This window comes from Penicillium coprophilum (genome assembly GCF_028826855.1).
Source record: "Penicillium coprophilum strain IBT 35676 chromosome Unknown utg000002l_segment0_segment1, whole genome shotgun sequence".
Classification (NCBI taxonomy): Eukaryota; Fungi; Ascomycota; class Eurotiomycetes; order Eurotiales; family Aspergillaceae; genus Penicillium; species Penicillium coprophilum.
The window spans coordinates 5,383,663-5,407,439 of record NW_026622722.1 but is presented as its reverse complement, the minus strand read 5'-3'; the positions used below and the strand labels follow the sequence as shown (position 1 = coordinate 5,407,439).

General features: G+C 47.1%; 10 protein-coding genes across 10 annotated transcripts; 6 read left to right on the top strand and 4 right to left on the bottom strand.

The window, feature by feature from the left end:
* Nucleotides 1-389: 389 nt before the first annotated feature.
* On the bottom strand, nucleotides 390-1,261 carry N7500_004111 (uncharacterized protein; the record flags this gene model as incomplete). Its single annotated transcript, XM_056675257.1, has 3 exons — nucleotides 390-406; nucleotides 466-674; nucleotides 732-1,261. 3 exons carry the CDS (start codon nucleotides 1,259-1,261, stop codon nucleotides 390-392), a joined length of 756 nt encoding a protein of 251 aa, XP_056535782.1.
* A 997-nt stretch (nucleotides 1,262-2,258) lies between these two features.
* On the bottom strand, nucleotides 2,259-3,275 carry N7500_004110 (DUF3632 domain-containing protein; the record flags this gene model as incomplete). The annotated part of the gene is made up of 1 exon (XM_056675256.1): nucleotides 2,259-3,275. The coding sequence occupies one exon, from the start codon at nucleotides 3,273-3,275 to the stop codon at nucleotides 2,259-2,261; it is 1,017 nt and encodes a 338-aa protein (XP_056535781.1).
* A 2,241-nt stretch (nucleotides 3,276-5,516) lies between these two features.
* On the top strand, nucleotides 5,517-6,049 carry N7500_004109 (uncharacterized protein; the record flags this gene model as incomplete). The annotated part of the gene is made up of 2 exons (XM_056675255.1): nucleotides 5,517-5,803; nucleotides 5,860-6,049. 2 exons carry the CDS (start codon nucleotides 5,517-5,519, stop codon nucleotides 6,047-6,049), a joined length of 477 nt encoding a protein of 158 aa, XP_056535780.1.
* A 2,730-nt stretch (nucleotides 6,050-8,779) lies between these two features.
* On the top strand, nucleotides 8,780-10,223 carry N7500_004108 (uncharacterized protein; the record flags this gene model as incomplete). Its single annotated transcript, XM_056675254.1, has 2 exons — nucleotides 8,780-9,737; nucleotides 9,799-10,223. 2 exons carry the CDS (start codon nucleotides 8,780-8,782, stop codon nucleotides 10,221-10,223), a joined length of 1,383 nt encoding a protein of 460 aa, XP_056535779.1.
* Nucleotides 10,224-10,838: 615 nt separating this feature from the next.
* N7500_004107 (uncharacterized protein) lies at nucleotides 10,839-11,090 on the top strand (the record flags this gene model as incomplete). The annotated part of the gene is made up of 1 exon (XM_056675253.1): nucleotides 10,839-11,090. The coding sequence occupies one exon, from the start codon at nucleotides 10,839-10,841 to the stop codon at nucleotides 11,088-11,090; it is 252 nt and encodes an 83-aa protein (XP_056535778.1).
* Nucleotides 11,091-12,418: 1,328 nt separating this feature from the next.
* On the top strand, nucleotides 12,419-14,231 carry N7500_004106 (putative MFS alpha-glucoside transporter; the record flags this gene model as incomplete). Its single annotated transcript, XM_056675252.1, has 2 exons — nucleotides 12,419-12,745; nucleotides 12,846-14,231. The coding sequence occupies 2 exons, from the start codon at nucleotides 12,419-12,421 to the stop codon at nucleotides 14,229-14,231; spliced, it is 1,713 nt and encodes a 570-aa protein (XP_056535777.1).
* Nucleotides 14,232-14,651: 420 nt separating this feature from the next.
* On the bottom strand, nucleotides 14,652-15,758 carry echA (enoyl-CoA hydratase echA; the record flags this gene model as incomplete). The annotated part of the gene is made up of 4 exons (XM_056675251.1): nucleotides 14,652-14,701; nucleotides 14,768-15,313; nucleotides 15,421-15,558; nucleotides 15,611-15,758. 4 exons carry the CDS (start codon nucleotides 15,756-15,758, stop codon nucleotides 14,652-14,654), a joined length of 882 nt encoding a protein of 293 aa, XP_056535776.1.
* Nucleotides 15,759-16,183: 425 nt separating this feature from the next.
* N7500_004104 (Rer1 family protein) lies at nucleotides 16,184-17,082 on the top strand (the record flags this gene model as incomplete). The annotated part of the gene is made up of 4 exons (XM_056675250.1): nucleotides 16,184-16,252; nucleotides 16,357-16,474; nucleotides 16,614-16,916; nucleotides 17,003-17,082. The coding sequence occupies 4 exons, from the start codon at nucleotides 16,184-16,186 to the stop codon at nucleotides 17,080-17,082; spliced, it is 570 nt and encodes a 189-aa protein (XP_056535775.1).
* A 798-nt stretch (nucleotides 17,083-17,880) lies between these two features.
* On the top strand, nucleotides 17,881-18,533 carry N7500_004103 (copper transporter family protein; the record flags this gene model as incomplete). Its single annotated transcript, XM_056675249.1, has 2 exons — nucleotides 17,881-18,377; nucleotides 18,440-18,533. 2 exons carry the CDS (start codon nucleotides 17,881-17,883, stop codon nucleotides 18,531-18,533), a joined length of 591 nt encoding a protein of 196 aa, XP_056535774.1.
* An 826-nt stretch (nucleotides 18,534-19,359) lies between these two features.
* On the bottom strand, nucleotides 19,360-22,253 carry N7500_004102 (class I SAM-dependent methyltransferase; the record flags this gene model as incomplete). The annotated part of the gene is made up of 9 exons (XM_056675248.1): nucleotides 19,360-19,510; nucleotides 19,566-19,768; nucleotides 19,822-19,960; nucleotides 20,018-21,296; nucleotides 21,346-21,420; nucleotides 21,479-21,738; nucleotides 21,794-21,810; nucleotides 21,861-21,992; nucleotides 22,044-22,253. The coding sequence occupies 9 exons, from the start codon at nucleotides 22,251-22,253 to the stop codon at nucleotides 19,360-19,362; spliced, it is 2,466 nt and encodes an 821-aa protein (XP_056535773.1).
* Nucleotides 22,254-23,777: the final 1,524 nt, after the last annotated feature.

Here is a 23,777-nt window from a genome sequence, read left to right as displayed (position 1 = left end):
GATATCTGAGCAATTTGAATACGACTTACGAATTATTTGGTCTTACCTTGGGAGGTATCAACAACAGAGGAACTGAGTGAGGGCTTCGCAAAGTCATGAAGAAAATTACATATCTACTTTTTAGCCACTGTAATCGTTCTAGTAATATCAGCTTCTATGCAGAGGTCTACATGCTCCTTACAAGCTATAATCGACTTTTCTCTCGGGTTTCTCCAAAGGGGTACTGGATTCTATATACATATTCTCTTGCAAAACGAGGCTTCCAGAATACGAACTTTGACATGGATATATTCTCTGAGTCAACTGAAGACAACAAATCATACGAACGCAATATTGTAAACAGTGACACTTCCAATGAGCATGAAGGAATCGACTGACCTCTTTTTCTTTTACTGAATGAATTGACCTATCGATATCTCGTCAGCATTTGATTCCAAAAGGGGGAATATATCATGGGCAACTCACGAGTTCCAGTATATGTGATACCACCAATCATCACATGTTGGTATGACTGTCTAAAGAGCGCATACGCCACACTGCTGAGCACTTTGTTACTACCTGCAGAGCCATCTATCCAATTATATCTGTAGTTGAAATGGTTGAAAATCGTAGTGTTAGCATTAGCCGGAAGCCTCAGGAACCTGTGCTCATTCAATTGATAAATCAGTTGCGACCTATCAATATCGGGGATTAGCGTATGTCTCAAAGCGTATCAGGGAAAGAAAACTCACACAAAGTCTCTACAGCCAACCAATTCCGTGTTAGTGGGATCAAGGTGACAAGGGACCAAACCGGTGCTTCGAATGATCCTAACACAATCCCAAACAGACTTATCACGGCCCATAGGTACTTCTACCGAGTGGAGCGCTAACTGATGCAGGCCTTCGTATCCAAAGGTAGACATCATTAGTATAGATGTATTTGTTCCATTGAGTGCCTCCATACCTTCCAAGTCTAGGATAACTCCCCTGGTACCGATAGGCGCATAAGGGGTATCGTCACCCAGCTGGCGTAAGAACGTGAGTCGGAGAATAGTATGGTTATTTCGATTAGGGTCATTAGGATCCTCTTCATCTATTGGGCCGACATCTAGAAACTCGAGCCGGCACGAAGCAACCTTTTTGCGTACGAGGCCCAAGGGAATATCCGAGTGATTTGAGACGATGTAGTCCCGATTATGAATTACATTTGGTCCTTGAACACGAGGACGGCGCGGAGGAGGGGTGTTGTAGACAGCTCCGGAACGAAGAGTGTGAGACATTTCTAAATGTATAGTTAGCTCTTGGGACCACTCAACCATAGGGACTATTGTTGTACTTACTTGCTGTGAGTGATGAATTGGCTGATGTTGGCAAAATGGCTACTGTAGTAGATTAGTTGCTGTTGAACTTGTTGCTGTGAGGTAACTGATTGTTGTTGATACTTGAATCTTGAGTATACTCTACGAGGCACATATTGTATCTTATATATTCGTAGACCTTGGAGGCTCGTAGTCAGTGGAATCATGGCATTGTAAAGAAAATGTCGTATTCCAGTGATCAGTCTACCCTTGAAAGAACCCATTATACTAAAATTAATCGAATCGCCAAAGAACTAGCCAAAGAAGCTTAAAGCAACCCTTGAAAGGTAAATTCGGCCAATACGCATTATCCCTAAAAATATGCCAACAGGTTTAGTCGGTTTGATCAAAGAAGGTCCATGAAAGAAAATTACATAGAAAAATATGGCATTGTTAGAAGTAAGCCCTAATTTCGAATGGAATTGTTGATTAAAGAAACTGACTCGTCAAAGGGCATGTGGCAAGCATCTATATCTAGCGTTCAAAGAAGAACCCCATGATAGTATCACAGGGATGCTTGGGGCTCTGGCCTTTGCATATTGACAATTTGAATTGATTTTGGCCATTGGGTAGTCGTCAGGTCGGGACTGCAAATGAACTTAATAGGGGGTGCCTACCTGGCAGTGTAAGCATCCGTCGCATGATTCACAAGCCTGATCTAGACAATTATTGTGAGAACCACCAACCATGATTCCATACACACTAGAATAAGAAATAGCTAAGATTTACATGGCTGTGTGTGGATTACGTGCATGTCTCGGAGGGTCAATCAATCAATTTCTCCTGGTCGTGTCTAGAGCGCAGAAGAATGCAACACGAGAAAAGCAACTCACAATACGATTAACATAGAACAAAGAAAAAAGAACAACACGGTAGCCCTCGGACATAGAATCATACGCCAATTCTGATTTCGCTGTATCTACCATTTCTTTTTCAGACCCATGAGGTCCTTCTCCTGGGTCACAGCATCGCCTGCTGCCTCAAATACCTTGAGAATCTGAGAGTTCCTCTCCTTGACGTGACCTAACATAATTTCAATTGCCTTCGCGGCCTCTTCTGCGAGCAACGTCTCATCTGCTTTGGATGCTTCATCGGCTATCTCATGCAACCGCTTGAGCCAGTATAACCATCTCCAGGGACTAAACCCACCAGGTGCTCGTTGACCTAGCTCTGATTGGACAAAACTGAAACCACCTCTCCCAATGGTACTGTCAGAGCAATCATTCCATGAGACATCGGATAAGAGTATGATGTTATGCCCGGCTTCTCGGATCCAGGCACATGCAGATGGAAGTAACGAAGCAATACGAAGGAATGTTCGGTGATTGTTTTCCTCATCCGGATCATTAGAGCTGCCAAGGGGACGCTCGGACTCAAATGTATCACGAAAAATGATCAGAGCAATCTGGCAAAGCCGATCATTCGCAATGCGCGTGGACGCAAGCTTTGCAAGGAAGAACGCAGCATTAAGGCGTTGCTTTGAGTCCATTGCCACGTAGCTGTTGATCCAGCACTCTGTCATATCCGTCGCAAGAAACGGCAGGTCATTCCAGACAGTCCCATCGGGGGTTCTAGCAATATCGATGCCACCGCCCCGTGCTGGCCTCATTAGAGGCCCTCGCCCTCGCGTCCGAAGAATGTCAAGGACCCATCTGTCTTGCTCAAAGCTTTCGTGGGAGACATGTCTGGCGCATTGATAATAGACGTACCACAAAGAATGCAGAAACTCCTCGCAGGAGTCAATGGACTTGCCGCTCCGGCAGTACGATTGGTCAACGATCCACGCCCTGTTATGTGCTACAGATCGGAGGAGGTCAAAATCCCCTGCTCGAGCAGCCACCTCAAAATCTGCCCGGTCCGCTGGGTTGCATGCAGCGAAGCCGCAAGAATTATCTCGCGGTGGTAAACTTGCTGAATCTCTTAACACCTTGTGCATCCCGATTTCAGTATTGTGAATGAGCTGGTAGTACCGACCGGAGGCGAGCGTCCCAGAAGTAAATCTCTGGAAATGAAGTAATTGTTAGAGAGATAAATTGCAATGACAGTAGAGAATGGGTCTATGCAAAGGGCAGACTGAGGGATAGATAAGGAATGGCAGACAGCAACAATATTTTGCCACCATATTATACCTGTATACGGTTCGTAAAGGTCACCAATTTGGGGTAGGAGATCGACAGTGATCAGCAAAATATGTGCCCATGACTCGATACTTGAGTAGAATCATGTCACATGTGAGACTAGACCCTATTTAGCGCTGTAGTGCTTCATACCAGGAGTGAAAATATAATAATGAAACCTCAGGATAATAGTTCTTGCTCAATGCTGGTATAGAATAGATAACAGGACAACATGTACCGAAACGCAGCGAATTTGTATGGGTCCCTCTACATAGTGACTACTTCTAAACCAATCCAATATCAGCAGCAGAATCTACCTGCCTGATGTAACCACATCCTGACAGATGCAATCTCTATTAACAGAGTCATAGTAGCAGGATTTGTCCTCAATTGCGTCTGTGCACTGTGTGTAGAAGTCAGCACACTTCCAGAGAAATGGGGTCCAGGGCAAGCTACCTTTTTGAACTGGCAACGACAGATAGCCTTCAGGCCACTTTGTGACTCATAATGGCATTGATTGTTTGTTGGATCGCACTCCTAGTTTGAAAAGGTCAGCCTCTTCGTCTCGTATTTCAAAGAACATTGAGAGACTTACTCCTGGGTATCTAATTTGGCGATTGTTTTCGTTTCTAACATCCAAGTCATTGAAGGTGGGGAACACAGCGCTCGCTGGGCTAGCCAATGCTCCCAGAGTAGCAGAGAAGACAACTCCAAAAGATGTCAGGGTGAAAGTTTTCATGATGATAGCGTGCGCCTTCGGTTACTCGAGAAGTAGGACTGGTGTTTTGGAAAAGGGATTTGTGTTTTCATTACCCTACCATATGTCGGGTGTATGACCACTTTATATAGGCTCTATTTAAAACCATGGTGGGAGCTCTCAGACAGGGCCACAGTCGGGAGTCGGTGGTCGGGGGTCTCAGAGCTGTTGAAAGCTGAGTACCTGGGTAAAATCCCAACATGGGAACATTTCGGTCATTCCACCATGCCACGCGTCCCTCAAAAAAGGGAATATGCCGCATCAACCAATTGCTTGAGGATATATTGTTAGCTGATTGTTGGTATACCGCGACGGGCCACCTCGGCAGCGGGCTAGGGTATGGATCAACAAATGTAGATTATGGGCATTCATATAACTGGCAGAAACGTAAATTCGAGTGCATGCTTGAATCTGGATAATCACTCCTATTCCTGCTTTGGTTCTGAATGTGATACAACATCAACTAATGCAGGAGGATCATCACCTGCGCTGGAAGCCCGGCGGCAGCCAGATTTGTTCAAATACGTCAAGTACTATGGCCATTGATCGTCGTTCAACAGGGGTTCTGATCCATTCAAACAAGGCAGGGCAACAACGAGCACCGCAGACCAATCATATGATATCGCGTAAAAGGAAGAACTATCAGCCTCGAAGTGTCAACCAAGAAAAGGTTTGATGCGAGTCAGGCGGCAAATGTTCGGTTGATAGGTTTGAACTAGTAATATAGGGGTCAGAGAGTGCTGAGGAATGTTAGCCAGCTAAGGAAAGCTATACGGAGTACATTCTTAGAGGTTTTTTCAAGCTCTACGGAACTGCTTCAACCGAGGCCGAAGGAGCATGGCTGTGTAGATATCTTTGTGTTTATCATGTGCATTAACATGCGCCATGGGCTTCACAGGACATATTAACACCGAATCTACAATGTGTGCTCATCCTTGATCAGATATGGTATTGAATCGTCACTTGTATAGTATACTGAACGATTGAAACATATGTCATTGCTCTGCATCGTTCTAGGTCATGGCTCGATCTTTCTGAGCCTTGTCCAAATCCTGTCATCCCAGTAGCGTATCAAGTAAACATTATCACCAAATTCTGATCCCAATCCAGTTAATGATATGCAAATGTGATCACTATTTTCATCCTGTGTCTCCGCATAGCTAGTGCTGTGTTGTGGGATATCTCCGTGACTAGAAGGATATAAAAGGGTCGGTGCTCGCTGCCTCTAGATGACTTCTCTACTACCAAAGCACTCCTCTTTCTGTCTTTCTCTGACCAAGATCCCTTTACCCAAACCATCACAATGCAGCTTATCAACCATGCCATTTGTACCGTCACAATTCTGGCCACCATTGCGGCAGCAGGCCCCGGTTCAATCGTTGCTAGGGGCGAAAAGCTCCACGTTTTCAATGGCGAGAAATCCGTCATGGTCGAAAGTGGAGCCTCTGTGGAGACCCGCAACGTTTTGGCAGCCTTGGCCCAAGGAGACGTCGACTGCAAGGGCTCTGCCTTGTGCGAAAAGCTCGGTTCTAGCTGTGACGATGCCTACCGCAAGGTGACTCCCAGCAACACCTACAGCACTTACCTCGAGTATGTCTACCCTTTAATGAGAATGGATGATTTGACTTTTCATTAACTCGACCAAGCAATTCCGACACTGGAACTTGCAGTGGAACCTGCGGTCTTTTTGTCAGCGGCGATCACTGTGAGGCCTTGGGGCAGGATTTGTTGGACGCCTACAATGATATTCGCAAACGAGGCCATTGTAGCCATTGCGGACGCAAGCAAATCGCCAACGGCTGTATGATCAAGATTGACCGGGTGATGGGTTGTTAAACGGGCTGCGCCGTGTTGATCGGATGGGAGATATATGCCATGTATGGGCCTTGCCAACTCCTATGGGGCTCAGAGATTTGTAGTCCCATATCCTCCATCCAGTACAATCATGGGGTATTTCGAATACTGTAGCAATACGGAGTTTAATACTAGCCATTCAGCATCTATAGTACCGCCCTAGTGAGAATTCTGTTCATGAGGCTCTGCCAAGCCTGAGCTAATTTTGAGTTGCATTCTGTAATTTTTTTACTGAGAGATACGCGATACGATATCAATCTACATATTTTCAGTGGTTGAATCAGGATAAGGCTTCGTACAATAGTAGTAAATATTCAATCACAAAGCATACTCGAGTTTACATACCAAATATCATCAACACGAGGCCTTCCAGGCGAGTAATTCATTGTACTCGGTTGTTTATAAAAGCATTTTATTACTAGCGCAATCTGATCGGCGGGATCTACATGGATAGAGTTCTTACCACGGGGGTGTGTACGGAGTGCATGTACCCTGCCAAGGCAGCCCGGGCAAGAAGGGTCACCCCTAAGGCATAGCACTTTGCTTTTTCTTCCAGTGATATGAATATCAATAATTGATATTTGTTGATGGAATTAACCACTTGCAATTTTCCGTATTTGATTGACTGTGTGCATGTGGAAGAATACTATATTTTTGATCGGTGGCGTTCACGCTTATTGCATTGTGGCACCTTCTCGGGGCTGTCTTGGCGGAGTATGCGTGAACCGTAAGCCCCTGTTCTTGTCCTAACGTAGCCCTAATAGAGAAAATGGCCCTGTATATTGTACCTAGGTACTCCATACGGAGTAGTGATAGGTAATGCCCTTGGGCTGTGATGATGTAAGCGGGCGCTTTGACCTAAGGACCTCGTCCCCCTAGCCGTGCGGAGTAACCCCACTGGAATACTTTGATAGACAAGCTTGCCTTGGTGGAAATATAACCCTTAAAGGTCAATGTCAAGGGTCGAGTATCAGAAGTACGGAGTATCGCATGGATCAGTTATGGACGAGTATACAATCATGACGCTGTGAGCTACTCCACTTTCTAGACACACCATTGTTAATATAAATACACTTAGCGTCGGGGCTGTGCCGCAATCTCCTTTAGACAACGCTAATGCATGGGTGTACCTATATTACTGACTTAGCCTGAGCGACCACCTCGGATCAAGCATGTGTACGTACCTGTACCGCAATCCCGAGACAACGCTAATGCACATACAAACACCCATAGCCCTAGGGTCCAAAACCCCTTTTGTCCTTTTGGGGAGCAAATGGGGGCCGGCCAAAAAAAAAAAAAAAAAAAAAAAATAAGATTACCCAAATTACTATTATTACACTTGCCTTGATAATGAAAGTAGCTCAGTGATTCTGCTGATACTCATAAGTCTTTATCTCCATATGAATGGAGATATCCCTTGTAGTATTAATTAATTCACCATGCTCTTTATACGAGGGCGGTGTGAGAAGCGTTACCTAATAAGACACTCAGGCATCAAGAATCTTTCCAAAAGGGGTTTGGACCCTGAGCGCTATGGGTCCTCGTAGCACAGATATGTCGGTCGCTGGCAACGGAGAAAGGTACCTATAGAGACAGTGCATGGCCCCAGTGGATTGGCCCCAGTGGATTCTCTCTATTATTAGCATATTACTGGCGGACAGCTAAGCGAATATCCGCCCGTGTATGTACGGAGTAGTTGCCTCAAGATCGCGGCACAGCTCTGACAGACCGTTCGCCGGATCCTGGGAGATGGTCGCTCGCACTACCCTACCACGCCAGCTCGGCAGAGAAGACCCACCTATGCATATACGCTGAAAAAAGAAGTATTTTTACAAAATCATACATAGATTCAAATACCGATCCCAAAATGGTACCTCAGAATGCCACCTATAAGCTGTGTAGTAGGAGACTGGAACCCCCCCAATTAGGACGCAGTTATATACTATCACTATATTGAAGTATTCCAAGGCATGACTTGTAGCTTGCATAAATTATTGGACCTTCTCTGCTGACCTGTCGTATGGCAGAATGGACCTCTTGCCATTTTCTGTTGTTACATTTTTTTCGCATGCATTTGAAAGAATATGTACTGTATTTGACATCGGTGTCCATGACTGTGCAGTGCATCACCTTCTTGCCCGGGTACATGCATTTAGGGCCACAGTACCGCAGTTTTGGGTCTCAGTTTCCAAAATTGAGCTAAAGATGGGGCTGGATTGTTTCTTCACTGAAACAAAGTAGTCCGCTAAAGCTTTCTCAAATGTACCTAACTACTCCGTACGCGGACTAGAATTCTCCTCCTGACAAAAATCTAGCTGCTGCTTTCCTTTTATAGCAAATTCCCCTAATCGTGATAGGAAGAAGCCTCTAGGTTTTGATTTAGGCGGCTTTCGCTAGCGGCTGTAGTGGCTCCTAGCTCGGGCCCTACCTGACGCTTGTCCTAAACGTCTGATCCGGTTGGTTGGGGCGGCGAAAGTCGACGATCCTAGGTCATTTAATTGGGTCGTAATGTGGACTGGGTGACCCGTTCAGGGATCAATCAATCCTAACCTGTCTAGGCAAAGGCCCGTTGTTCTTGGTCCATCTATTCCATGTAGGCTGAGACGTTTACCGAGCAGCTGGCTCAGCCTTCTGCCGAGGGATGCTTGGTGTTCTCTCTACCTTTCCCCATGTATCCCACTTAGGAGTCTCGCCTTTTTCAGCATTCTCACCATGCACAAATCATGGAACAAGTGGTGTTCCCTTCGACGGATGATATCCGCAGTCACCATTGGCACTTGCGGTGTTTTTATTTACTTAATATGGTTTGGGATGAACTCTGACCGTGATAATGTCCCCCGGCTCCTCACACAACTTATCCCAGCAGGTCACTGCACCTGCCAGTCATCCACTTCATTTCAATGTGCCGACTGCCTCACCTGTCTGGCCTCGCCACCGCCAGTACAACCAGACCACCTTGTAACTTGGAGTTTCCAGTACGGACGAGACGACCAGAATCTAGGCCTGAGCCAGAGTCAGTGCCAGGCATCATTCCCCGGTCTCTTCCAGGACATCCAGCGAGGGGTCAAGTATTGGAAGTCGCGAGGTCACATATCAAGAGACGATCTGAGCACGACTCCATTCGAAGATGGTATGGCCCGCGCTATCATCTCCAACGGAGATTTGTACGTCGTGGCAACAAGAGCAAAAGGGGATGACCATCGGCGCAAGATCCTTGGTACTCTAGGATCTATCCATCGGGCGCTATCCGCGTCCTCGAATCGTACCTCGTACCCCACAATCGAATTCATCTTCTCGATTGAAGATCGCGTGGATGACGTTGACGCGGCCAGCCACCCGGTTTGGGTATTATCGAGGAAAGCATCCGAGGAGTCGGTCATTTTGATGCCCGATTTTGGGTACTGGTCCTGGGCCAAGAGTGACATCGGCCCACACGGACAAGTCGTACAGAGCGTCATGGCCGCTGAATCTAATCTAAAATTCGCAGACAAAGAACAGAAGCTGGTCTGGCGGGGTAAGTTGAGCTTTGCGCCAAAGCTGCGTCGGGCGCTCTTGGACATTGCACGGGGTGAGCCTTGGAATGATGTGAAGGAGTTGGATTGGAGCAAGAAGGCCAACTTCTTGTCAATGGAGGACCACTGTCGGTACATGTTTATCGGGCATGTTGAAGGTACGTTTCTTCCTCGCCGTAACTTTGCTGTACAAGGCTGACAGATATTGTCGATGGCCAGGTCGCGCATACTCTGCATCCCTTAAATACCGGCAAGCCTGTCGGTCTGTTGTCGTGGCGCATAAGCTGCAGTATATTCAACATCACCACTATCTCCTCGTATCGTCTGGTCCGGAACAGAACTACGTTGAAGTCGAGAGAGACTTCTCCGATCTTCCGGAACGTATGGACGACCTTTTGGAGAATCTGGACAACGCAGAGCGTATAGCCAATAACAGTATCAAAACTTTCCGAGAACGATACTTAACCCCAGCTGCTGAGGCATGCTACTGGAGAGCTCTGTGGGAGGGATGGGCTGAAGTCTCGGCGAATGTCACACGCGACGTTGAACGGCCGCCGGTTGGTAGGGGACTACGTTACGAATCTTTTATGTTGCTGGACAGTAAGGATATGCTCAAATATTCATTTGGATCGGGGGAAGAGTAATCCCTTCTTGTATATAATAATATGATAGTCGATATGGTCGCTATATAAATGACAAATATCACAATATGATTGCCCTTGCAGGTTGCCATCAGCTGATCAGCAAGATATTCCTTGTTGAATTGGTCTGAACAGCGATGCAGCACCATGTGGCTCGGGCGTCTGCAATGGAAGAGGTCGTCACACCTCAAAAGTCACACAACACTAAATGTCCTATTGCAGATCGTCTTCGTTTAGGCATTGGACTAATGCATGCAAGTCTTCTATCATGACGAGGAGCGTATAGAACGTATATCTCGAAGATTTGTCGCATATAATCGACTATACTTGATCGCCTGTGGTAGCTACAGCGCTCTGGCATCCGACCAGGACAAATATTTAGGTTCGTGGAAGCAGAGCCCCTTGCAGCTCTGCTTCCCAGGCATACATATGCCCATGAAGCATCAATGTGCCCATCTTACCGGCCTCCTCACCTCAAGATATTAGGTTCTCGACTGACCGGTCCCCTACCTCGTGAATCTATTGGTATGCCATACCTGGAACTCTTTCTATTACCGCCACCACATCAAGCATCATCATCACGTCGAAAATATCGGGCAGGCAGACCTCAAGTCGACCATGTGGTATTACCGCCACTCAGTCACAGATTTTGCCTGCTGCATGGACCACTTCGTCTTTGTTATCTGGCTGGACCTGCCCATGTATCTCCTGCGGACTAGAAAGCCGAAGGATGCTCTCAAGGCGGCTTTGTGGAAGGGAAGCAACTACTTGTTCATCCAGCTGATGTGGAAATACGTCAATCATCACGCGGCCTTTTGCGTGAGTCTCCTATCACCGGCCCTCTCTGCTACTGGGCCTGATAGTAGGTAGTTGGGAACAATATACGTTTGTAGATACTGAGGATCCGACTTCCGACTGCCGGTCGAGCATCACCTTGATTGATGTTGCTATACGTATTGGTTGTGAATTACTGCTGATCCCCGGAGCCTAATCAATACATCTCAGCAAGTTGCAATTGGAGGATAATCATCTGTTTCGCGAGCAATAGGCCAATACCATTTCACCCTTTGTAAATTATCCGGCCGACTCGCATTGGCCCAGAGACTTGTTAAGAACTCTATCAATTATCTCGCAGTCTTGAACATCTACCTTGGACCATAACATAATAATCCATTTACAGAACGAGTAGACTATAAAGACTAAGTGAATACCTTTCAACGAATGATCTGTGCTAACAAGGCTTCGACTGTAGTTCGGGACCAAAAAGTGATAAGGGGCATGTAAGGTCATCAGCGAGTCCGATTAGGCGGGTGAAATTACAGGGCCGCAGCGAAGAGTTCAAGATGGAGAGCCAGAAGAATAAAAAGTGAGAGAAAGGGATATAGTTCTATAGCTAGAAGCACGCCGGTTCTATTGGATTAAGGTCAAGCCAGTCCCTAAGCCAAAGTAGACACTGTATACCTATTGTACCGAAGAACTTCTGCTAATAATACTGTTCATATAGATATATATTGCAGATATACTGCAGTAGTAGAATTGCTATTCACCCCTGTTACAATTAATGGTTATATTAGAAAAGGCAGATGGGAAATCGAGCTGAAACCTTTAGAATCGACCTCCGTCTGTATGTACATATAAAACAAACCCTAATCCGGAGTATATACATTCTTGCAGCAAGGGACTCGGAGAATTATAGATCTCACACGTGGTTGTGAGACTTATATTATATAAAGCATATATACTAAATTCTACAGGGGCTTTTTTTAATCACATCAACATATATACCTAGAACTGATATAAAATAATATAAATCATCAAATAATCACGTTCACAGTCAAAGGCTCGTGACCTATCATTTGCCCCATCCGGACATCGCCAAGCCTGCCATCCCGCGAAAATTTGCGCTTGGAAGCATCGAGCCCGTCAAATCCCCCGTTTCCCCGCCAATTCCGATCATTGGCTTTTATCCTCATTCTCTCTAGCCTTTCGCTCTTACCGCAGGATTCATTTGACCTCGGGAGGCGTTAAAGGGACTTTTCGTGGAGTGCTGCAATGTTTTCAGCATTGTGGGTACTTTGATTTTTTTTTCTTCCCCTGACATCCGAAACAGGCCCAACTTTCAAACCCATATCGAAAGTTGCGCTGAAAGATCCCCCAACCCAATTTCCTCCTGTCTTCGGTTATCCCGCCTATCCAACATGGCTGAACCCAAGGCCACAGATATCACGCAAGTGAATAACCTTCCCGAATATGGGTACTCTTCGACCGCAGGACCAGCTTCGGACTCGTCCACGACCAAGGTCATTCGAAACGCAAAGGCAGCCACAGAGAAGGAGCAGTCTATGACATTGCTCCAGGGCATCCGGCTGTATCCCAAGGCCGTCTTTTGGAGCGTGCTCATCTCCACTTGCATTGCCATGGAGGGTTACGATATCAGTTTAGTGAACAACTTCTATGCCTTCCCAGAATTCAAGCGCAAGTATGGTGAGGCATTGGGCAATGGCAAATATGAAGTATCGGCAGCGGTAAGTCCAACCAATTCTCAAGCGACCACCCTTCCATCTCTTGGAGTGAGGTGGATTTGACTCTTTGAGTAAGGAAACTAACAATCCTTTGGATGTATAGTGGCAAGCAGGTCTGAGCAACGGTGCCTACTGCGGCGAAATCATCGGTTTATTCATCAACGGCTGGGCTTCAGAACGTTTTGGTTACCGGTACACGCTTATGGCCTGCCTCATACTTGTTAGTGCGTGGACGGCAATCTTCTTCACGGCCCAAAATGTGCAATCCCTACTTGCTGCGGAGATCCTCTGCGGTATCCCCTGGGGTGTCTTCCAGACTTTGACAATTACGTACGCCTCAGAGGTATGTCCAGTTGCGCTCCGAGGGTATTTGACGACCTACGTCAATTTCTGCTGGGGTCTTGGCCAGCTTATTGGCATCGGTGTGATCAAGGGCATGTTAAGTCGGACCGATGAATGGTCCTACCGGATTCCATACGGGTTACAATGGATGTGGCCGTTGCCTCTTTTCATTGGTATTTGGCTTGCCCCCGAATCCCCATGGTGGTTGGTCCGGAAAGGCCGCACTGAAGATGCCAAACGCGCCCTTGTGCGGTTGACCAGCCAAAGCCAGGAGGACTTTGATCCCGATGAGACGGTTGCAATGATTGTTCACACCACCGCTCTAGAGGAAAAAATCACCAAGGGAGCTAGCTACCTAGACTGCTTCCGGGGTACCGATCTCCGCCGCACAGAGGTTGTGTGTATGGTCTGGGCTATTCAAAATCTTAGTGGAAACTCCTTCTCCAACTATTCGACCTACTTTTTGGAACAGGCTGGGTTGAGCTCCTCGAACTCTTACTCCTTCGCTATGGGTCAATACGGCATTAACATGGTTGGTGTTTTTGGATCCTGGTTCCTTATGAAACTCGGAATCGGCCGGCGGACATTATATCTATACGGTCTCTGTGGTCTATGCACTATGCTCTTAGTCATGGGTTTCCTTGGTCTCGTCCCCAAAGAGCACAGGGACCAAGGCTCCCTGGCTACGGGTTCCATGATGTTGATCTGGGCCCTATTTTACCAGCTGACCGTTGGCACGGTCTGCTTCTCTCTAGTAGCCGAGCTCTCCACCCGCCGGCTGCAAATCAAGACAGTCGTGCTCGGCCGCAACCTATACAACATTGTGGCCATCATCTGTGGCGTTTTAACCCCGTACATGCTGAACCCTGGTGCCTGGAACTGGGCTAACTACGCTGGCTTCTTCTGGGGTGGGATCTGCTTCCTATGCATCATTTACACATACTTCCGCGTCCCCGAGCCTTCTGGCCGCTCGTTCGCTGAACTTGACCTGCTCTTCGAGCGGGGTGTCAGTGCACGCAAGTTTGCGACGACCCAGGTGGATGTCTTCGATGAGACCATCGAGAGTCATGTCATTGATGAATACCGTGCGGAGAAGAACAATCGAAATGATGAGAGCCAGCTGGAGAAAAATCATGGCTTGATATGATGCGATGTGTCTTATGTTTACGACTAATTTTGCTTCTTTTGGCCCAAAATTGATAGGCACCCTTTGATGTACATAGTATCTTTCAGCAAATAGCACTAATCTAATATCTTCACATGAAATGATACACTGACTGATGAGACCCACTTCGATTTTTTTTCATATGTCCCCTTTGCTTTTGACCTTTGAAAATCCCATTTCCTAAGGTTCAGCCAACCGGCAATGCGTAACCAGAAAATGAGGCCGATCCGGGTGAGGATGAGGCTGCACACGAAAAGTATAGGCCGAAGTGAGTGGGATGATATTGCTCAATGCATTGTGAATCAATCCTATCCTACAGTTCTAGCATTGTGACTTACACACAAGCGATGAAAAAAGCCAGCTTCTTCATTCCATTCCAAAGGAGTGTGCTCAACCCATCGTCTATTCATGGGACCACTCAGCCTTCTTCTTTTCCGCAAAAGCAGTCATACCTAAAATAATCATTAGCAATCCGAAATTCATCCCTACTCACACAGCAGGCTCAATTTCCAACTCACCAATTTTCTGATCCTTGCTCCCAAAGAGGGCATGGAACAACCGTCTCTCATACTCAACACCCTCCTTGAGCGACAACTCCTGACTCTTATTGACAACCTCCTTACCCGCAATAACAGCCACACGGCTATAGCTGGCGATAGTCTCGGCTGTCTTATACGCCTGCTCAAGCAGCTCCTCCTTACCACCCGGCACAACCTTCGCCGCAACACCCCACTCACCGGCCTCCTTGCCGCTGAAGTTCTTTCCAGTGAGGATAAGCTCCATGGCCTTGCTCTTGCCGACCGCACGAGTCAGGCGTTGAGATCCGCCTGCACCGGGGATCGTGCCTAACTTGATCTCTGGCTGGCCGAATGTGGCATTTTCGGAGCAGTACAGGATGTCGCACATCAGTGCTAGCTCGCAGCCGCCGCCGAGGGCATAACCGGAGACAGCGGCGATGACAGGAGTGCGGATGGAGGTGGCGAGGTGAGACCAGGGCGCGATGAAGTTCTCGCTGTAAGCAGTCGAGAAGCTTAAGGGGGCCATTTCTTTGATGTCGGCGCCGGCTGCGGTGGGTTTGGTGGGTTATTATGTTGTTGATGACATCGGGATTAGGCCAAGGGATGGAGGGAAAGGATATGGGCGTGGAAATATAAATAGGACATGTACATACCGGCAAAAGCCTTCTCGCTTCCTGTGATAATAATTGCGCCGATGCTCTTGTCATTGTCGTAATTGCTCAGAGCTTCATTGAGCTCCTTGAACAAGGGACTGCATAGTGCATTGAGGGCCTTGGGGCGGTTGAGGGTAACTATGATAGCAATGAGAAATGACCCTGCAGTAAATTGACTGATGTGACATACTCAATCCTACTCCGGGCTTGGGGGTTGAAGTAAGAATGTGTTCGTAGCTACTAGCAGCTGACGAATAACCCCGAACTCGGGCTAGGTAGGAGGTCAAGGGGACGGATGTCCGCGAAGTGACCAGACGAGTGCATTGACGGGCAAACATTGTGATGTGCGAGGAAAAACAAAATTACTACTGTTCAGATAATTGAGATCAAAATATGCAGAACAAGGAGAGAGAGTAGCTACCCGGTAGCATCATAGATGGCCGTTTCCCCGCGACCGACTGAACGCCGAGATTAACCGTCCCGAGGTACACGTGAAGTGACTAAGCCATTTTAGTGCTTACTGCACTGCCACACATGCAATGCGCCACTGGTCACGTGCCCAAGAGTGGCTGGTGACTAATCTCCAACATGATTGGCCTGTGGGCTGTGGACACTTTTCTGTCCCGAAGGCGCAGTGCCTGTCGTAGAATGTCTGGTTTCAGCAGTTTATTTTAATCACTGCTTTCCTTTGCTTTACCTCTTTCCTTTCTTTCGTTCGGTGTTTTAGCCCTGTGCTCCGTTTATCCTCCCTAATACATCCATCATGGATGTCCCTGAGCCCGATCAGTCGCCGTTCACAGCTGTGTCCGCGCACACCTCTAAACTGACCCGAGTGAGTGTCTGATGGGGGGCAAAGACATTGCGCAATGTCTCCGAATCCTTCAATTCTGAAATCAGGCAGTGTTTTCTGATCAATCGCTAATATGTCGATCACAGCACTACCAAGCCTACCTCGATGCCTCGACCCCGTACACAACCTACCGTTGGGTTGGTTCCGGTGTCCTCCTATTTCTCTTCTTCCTGCGCATTTTCCTCGCCCAGGGCTGGTATATCGGTAAGCTTCAATGAAACACTCAGAGATGAAATCAGCAAAGTGAAAACGATGCGCCCCAACCACAACACACGAAAGCCATTCATCCTTAGTGCTGGGAACATCTGCGTAAACAAACAGCTGACTGGAATCCTAATCATAGTCGCCTATACACTCGGCATATATCTTCTGAACCTCTTCCTCGCTTTCCTGACCCCCAAGTTCGACCCCTCTCTCACTCAGGACGAGGGTCTCGAGGATGGTGACGCGGGCTCCCCCAGCCTCCCTACCAAGAAGGATGAGGAGTTCCGGCCCTTTATCCGCCGTCTCCCAGAGTTCAAGTTCTGGCACTCGGCCACTCGCGCCATCGCCATTGGCTTCGTTTGCTCTTGGCTCGCTGTCTTCGATATCCCCGTCTTCTGGCCGGTCCTAGTTGTGTACTGGATCATTCTCTTTATTTTGACGAGTATGTTTTCCCTTTTCGCTCGTGATACGATACGACATCTGTGCTATCATCGTGACCAACTGTCTAACTTGACCCTTCTTTTGCAGTGCGACGACAAATCCAGCACATGATCAAGTACCGCTACGTGCCTTTCTCCTTCGGAAAGACACGGTATGGCCGCTCATGAGATCTTCTATTTCTGAACTTATTTTCTGTCTCTGACTCTATATCCACGATTGTTCGCATATGCATGTCTTGTATCTGTATGCGCACTTTGACTTGGTGAGCAACAGACAGATATGATATGATAAGAGGTGATAGCGCTGGGCTCACGGTCCATTTATGAATTTTCCCAGACTCTTCTTTTTTAATCACTGTTTGCTTAGAGGGCCGCTGTTTTGGCGTGTTCCAGTCTTCTTCACCTGTGAAATATGATTAGACCTGAAGTCAATGAATGAACTGACTTGCAATATATTATTTTCTAAAACCCGAAGCCCCTATAGCTTCACTCTACAATTCTATTATCTACAGTTTCATTTAAGGCACTGTTCTGTGAGACATTTCACATGCAACTGAGTGGATTTGCGCTCTTGTGATCTTGTTTGAGAACTTTCTTCATGATCATTAGATGAACCTCATCCATCCGAGGTAATATATAGATTCACAGAATAAGGCTCTTCTCTCTTTCTGCCATCTACCTACCTACATCGCATGTAATTGAGAAGAAATACCCCAAAGACAGATATATCAACAAAATATCCGAGAAGACCACCGGGAAGGCTGCTGAAAAGACATCACTCACCAGGCCACATAAACGTCCAACCATCTTTGGCTTTGTAAAACCCAAGAGCATCTAATCTTCTTATCTCACCTTCTGCCTACAGGCCTCCCACTCGACCATTCGCAACCTCGAGTGATACTCCATTGTGGACTCGGCCTTAGATGATGACTCCCACTCGTACTTGAGTGAGCGTCTTATCACGACATGGACATGGACATGCCAGCAGTGTTCTCAACCTCCACCCAAATCACAGTTCTGTTCACAGGCTGGACAACTTCAACCACGACGCAATACGTCTTCACGTTGGCCTTCCTATTTCTCCTCGCCATCTTCAACCGCTTCCTTGGTGCTCTCAAATTCCAACTCGAGAGATCTTGGCTCCGAGATACCTCTATTCCTTCAACCATGCTTCTCGCACCCGTGAGTCGATGGCAAAATATTCGAAAAGCAAAGCTCAGTCCTCTTCCTGACTACACACGCGTGCACGGGGACGAGAATCCTGAAGAGACTTTCCCAGTTTCAAATAACTACAACGAAACACGAAACATATCGATGAGTAATCTCCAAAGGGACGTCCCTCGCAGCTGGGCCTCATCAAAATGCCTACTCCCTTCGTGGAAGGCCAGTGGAACGTGGAGTCTTCGAAAAGACGGGACACGTGCGTTACTTGAGTGTGTTAGGGCTTTGATTGGATATTTTTTGTGCGTGGTTACATCTGCGGTTGTCTATACGGTGATGATCCACTAACATTTGAAATTGATAGGATGCTATCCGTTATGACCTTCAACGTCGGCGTCTTCGTTGCCGTGCTTTTCGGTGTCCTGGTGGGCGAGCTGCTTCTTGGGAGATTTTCTTAGGGAACTCCTGGCTGGCAGGTAGGGGCTTGTCATGATGGGTGATTGGAGTCTTGATTGCTGCCGACGTCCCACCTGGGCTCTATTTAACTCGCTCTGCGCAAGGATACATGATATCTCACAGGGGTGAATTGGTGTTCAGTCTGTATTTTGGTAGCTCAACCAATCATGTAACCTCAAAGTCTACATAGATATCTTCCAATGTTTCTATGTATCTACCCCTGGTAATATTCGAGTCCACGGACTTGTTCGGTTATTCAAAATTGAGTAGATCTCCCTTTCGGGCATCTTTTGTGCTCGATAATGGTGGTAATCCGAAATCATTTCTGTATACGCTGCAGAGTGCGCTTGATACACCTTGTCGAAAAAAGTCAAGGTGTGTATAAGCTTTCGGTATCTTTGGTTGCATTATTGCTTCAACGCCGACATTTCTACATGATCATAAATCGCAAGGTCGGCTACCCAAGTGTATGCAAACTTAGGACACTGTAGGTCGGTTGAGAAAAGGCTCCATCTCTGTTCTCAGAAGCTTTTCGCCAATTCGAGGGCTGGCTCCCGAAAGCTAGAATTCTTTTCGAAAGAAAGATCGTCAGTACGATTGATCTGGGTCCCCCAAATCAAGATGGCGGGTGGGGGTTAGGAGCGGTTGGCAGTCATCCTAATCCCGCATACTTTAGAACATAGTACTGACTCCCTGCATTTTCTGATGGCAAGTATACGAAACATTCTGTCTAACTCTATATCATAGGTATCATAAACAGTTACCGGAAGCACGTGCGGCATAAGTTGAAAGAAATACATCAAGGGGAAGAAAAAGATATCATTGTACTCATATCAAAAGATTATCCACGCTGCTCGACATCTTGCCTGCTGGAATAGCACTGTCCCCCAATGAGAGAGCCGAAATTTTTCGGTCTGTATTGGGACGGGACAAGTCCTCTGTTTTAGTACAGATCCAGGTCGATGCGTACATATTCACCCTAGAACAGATGCATAAGCTTCGTTCGTACCAAATAAGAAAATTCCAAAACTTACCGGTCAATACATGTACCTGGAAAACGAGCTCCCACACGGCAAGAAGAAAACCCGTTTTCTTCAAAATGCTTGATGTACCAAGGATTAATACTGGCGGAACGGAGAAGGATGCGACCACCCTTCTTCAAGGCTTTATTGAAAGTTCGAGCTTGGGCAGGCGCTGAATCCTCCACGGGATCAAACCAATCCATTGAGTCCATGATCTGATGTAAACTTAGCATGAAAGATACTGCCAAAAAGAGATTTTGATACCTACCACGGCGATAGTCAGACTTCCTGGGGTGATACGGTTGATTACTTCGTTGATCTCATCGGTGTGGATACGAAGACCATCAAATGCACCAGGCGTGGAAAGCCTGACATGGGCTTGGGGAGAAAGATAGGTGGGGTGGCATCTATGGTTACAGTTAGCACGTGTAAGTAAGCGATATACTAGGAGGAAAAAAACGAACCTCCGTGAGAACTTTCCCTGAACACAAAGGAAATAGAAGTAGTTGTCGTTGCCGATCAGAGTATCGTTGATCACAGGGTCAAGAGTATTGACAACATATTCCCAGATCGATTGACCGCTGACGTCCTTGCCCTTCTTCATATCTTCAGTCAAACCGTTGCGGCGGAAGAAATCATCGACGATCATATTTCGCTGGTTACGTGGCACTCCGGCGGCCTTCCAGGCAAACCATTCAGTACTCACAATGGCCCAGTGGAGTGGTCGGCTCATTAGCACACTTCGAATGCGAGGCCAAATTTCGCGCTGTTCTGCAATACTTTGCGCTTCGCAGAGCTTGCGAACTTCACCCTGGAGTCCAAACATATTGAAGAGCCACCGCACCATGCGTATGGCATGGCGAGATCCACCGGTCTCATACAGACCATGGCCAGAGGTAGAGGTGAAAGTCTGGGTATGCTCAAGCCAGTATTGGAAAGCCTGGCTGGACAGGTGGGGGCTAAGTTTAGTGATTAGCAGTTCACGGAATTGTGTGTGCTTGCCATCACCGAAGATTTTCCACATATCCCGGTGACCCAAGGCTAGATAACAGGCAACCTTCAGCTCAAGGAGATGATTTTGGTTGGGGTTCAAGTCCACTGCGTGCACCCGGCGGGGATTCTTTTGTAGATAATCAAGAATGTTGTCACCAGCGCTGGTGATGGCCAGGATCACGTCGTCTTTGCCGATGTTCAGGAGCCGGTGGTCGACTCGCGGGTCTTCCCAAGTGAACGCATAGATGTACTCGTTCTGGAATTGAGTATGCTTAGGTAGCATGTCATTGTAATGAATGCGATAGTGGTGATTCTGATAGAAAGATGATGGAAGGGGGAGATTTGCGCTCAGGTTAATCACTGCAGACTCATATGCCTTGGAGCGAATCTCCTGTGTGCTTTTCGCCACCGCATTATCCATCTCTTGCTTGTGGTTGGCAGGAAGCAGGTAAGGAGACTCGGTAAAAGATGCATCCAGTCTTTCAATTGATGGACTTGATGGGGTAGGTGCGATTTCCTTTGGGCACCCAACAAATATGTAGTAGGGAATACCACCAAGGAAGTAATTTCGTTCGCTGGCAGAGATAACAGTACCAAACTTGTATTCCAGATAGTCTCGACGAGCGGCTTCAAGACTGACCCGGTCAAAATCAAACCAGGCTCTCCAGAACACACGCCCAAGCCAGTTTACATGGCGGTTGAAAGCGCCGCCGATGTAGTTGCGACAGGACACATCCACGATACTTTGAACTGTATTCGAATGAGTGACAGTCATGCAAAACTTTGAGATATTGCTTACCGTAGAAATCACACACGCCCAGCATTCCGGTTGACTTCAAGCGTGATGTTAATGAGTCCACAACGCCGTAATAGTCTGAAAGAATCATGAAAGAATCAACATCATTGATCTCGAGCAGATTTTGGATACTTACCAGGGATCATTGATAGACTGTAGCTCATAGTGATCAAGTCCACGCCATATGCTGCCGTGTTTGTCGAACGCGGATCGAGCTCCTTCTCGGGTAGATGGAAAGACCGGGCATCCTGGCAGAGAACAGTAACATTTTTCCATCCAAGACGTTCAAAGCGCTTGCGGGCAACCTCACAAAGGGACGGGGAGAGGTCAACTAGGTAAACATGTTTGAAGAATTTGTCCACCGGAAGAAATGCTGTCATAGCTTCGATGTTGTATCTGTCACAAGTCAGATATTCGATCTGGATCACGTCGCAGTTCCTCTCGTGCCTACCCAGTACCACCGCCGATCTGAAATAGATTAGCACACTAGCCCCGAAAGATGGAAATTCAATACTAACATCCACCCAGACAGCCTTCCCAGGCTTGACTTCTTTGTTGTTAATCTTGAACTTCAACTGTGCAGCTACAAGACCAAGCATGTCCTCACGACCACAAAGAAGACGCCGACGAGTGGCATCGTAAATTGCGGCCTGATACAGTTAGCTTAGAGCCCTATCCAAGACCGTGTCATTTGATCCCACCTGGGTCTTATAGAAGCTCTCCAGCGCATCCTGCTGACCCCCAGCCTTCTTATCATGTGGCTTAATGAAGTTCGCCCAAATGAATTTCAAGTAAGGGCCAGCTCTAGAGTTGGCAACCTTGATGTGCTGAGAGGAGACAAGAAGAACCAGGCCCACGAGTGCAAACACCAGTACGGCGGCCCCGACGATGTAGATGTGCATCCAATCCATGTTCATATGCAAATGGCAATGTAACGGAGGACGAGAAGAGAAAAAGAGAGAGAAGTGAAGGATAGATTCAAATATAATTCCAATCTGCTCTAATTAACCACATGCGCCTCTCACGAGGAGACGGTGCATGTACCATGTCCTATCACGGCGACACATGGGTGCAAATGATAAGAGGGAGCTGAAGTGGTAAAGGAAGGTATAATGGACACGGTCTGTCAGTATACCAACGTGCATTAAGGAAGTAGCTTGTACATGTTTGTAGCCCTTTTGGTTGCAATAGTAGATCATCCGAAAGTAGAAAAGGAAACCCACAGGCAAATCTATTCCGATCCAACTCTAAAACCAATTGGGTTCCTGCAGTAGCCTGTAGTCCTGATATCCGAGCCACTCACAGCCCAGTCACTGTACATGCGGCCCCCCGAGAGTCTTGGCATTGACAGTTGAGGTTCCCTCGACCTGGCCCGTGGGCCCTACGGTGCCCCCCATAGGGCCGCCACCAGGACCAAACTCTAGGGCCCACAGGCGCCAATGAGCTCCCTCTTTGCTGGCACACTGGGAGTTCCCCAGATTTAATGGGACGTCGAAGCCAACTACAATTTAATGAGTTAGATACCGAGAACCGGAAGATGATGCGATCATCCAATATTAGTATGTCAATACTCTTTGTAAATCAATCCATGCCTGTAGGGTCGTTCGGGGTCTTGATCAGGTCTTAGATATATATAATCAACTTTAAACCATCGTACATGCCCTTTTCACCCTATCTGTGTTGCCTGACCCGCGATAAGATGAAAATAGTAGAGAATTCCCTAAAATACGATGCTTGGTAGAAGAAAATGCACGTACATTCGTACTAAAATGTTCAATAGCGGCTATCTCAGGCTATCCAACCCCATTTTCCAATTGCCGACCCTAATACGAGCTTGATGCCTGCTGTCTAACTTGTTTCAAAGTTCTGAACAATAAGAACCCCTACGCTTATTGCATGGAAGTATGAGATACTGTCAGCAACCCTTCCCTAACATGGCCTGTCCAAGTTCAGATCAGCTTTGTAATAAAAGCTACAATGGTCCGTTCACGTTCAAAGAGTGAGAACATTGATCTGGGGGTATCTTGCATCATCCACCGAACAGCAAGGGAATCATTGACCGCGAGTGTTCAGAGCCATTCGAAGTAATGTTTCTTCCATTCGCTCCGTAATCCTTCAACAAGAACTGTAAAACTATCTTTGTTCGTCATATTTGTAGCCAACCTTTCCTTGTCACTTGCTGAAGGAAAGTTATCAACATGTAGAGCGAGAATGGAGTAGAAGGTAGTGTCAATGAGTGAGAGCTTCCCGGCGCAAACGGGGACTTAACTCTAGAAGGCGGTCGTGATAATCATGGCCGGTGATGTTGGGTCCGCAGCAAGATGAGCCAGAGAGAGCCAAAGAATAAACTAGCAGATAGTATAGAGCAAAGCTCAGGATGGGATTACTGCCGCATCGTTGACCATTGAATAACTAAAATGCTGCCTGACAGTATC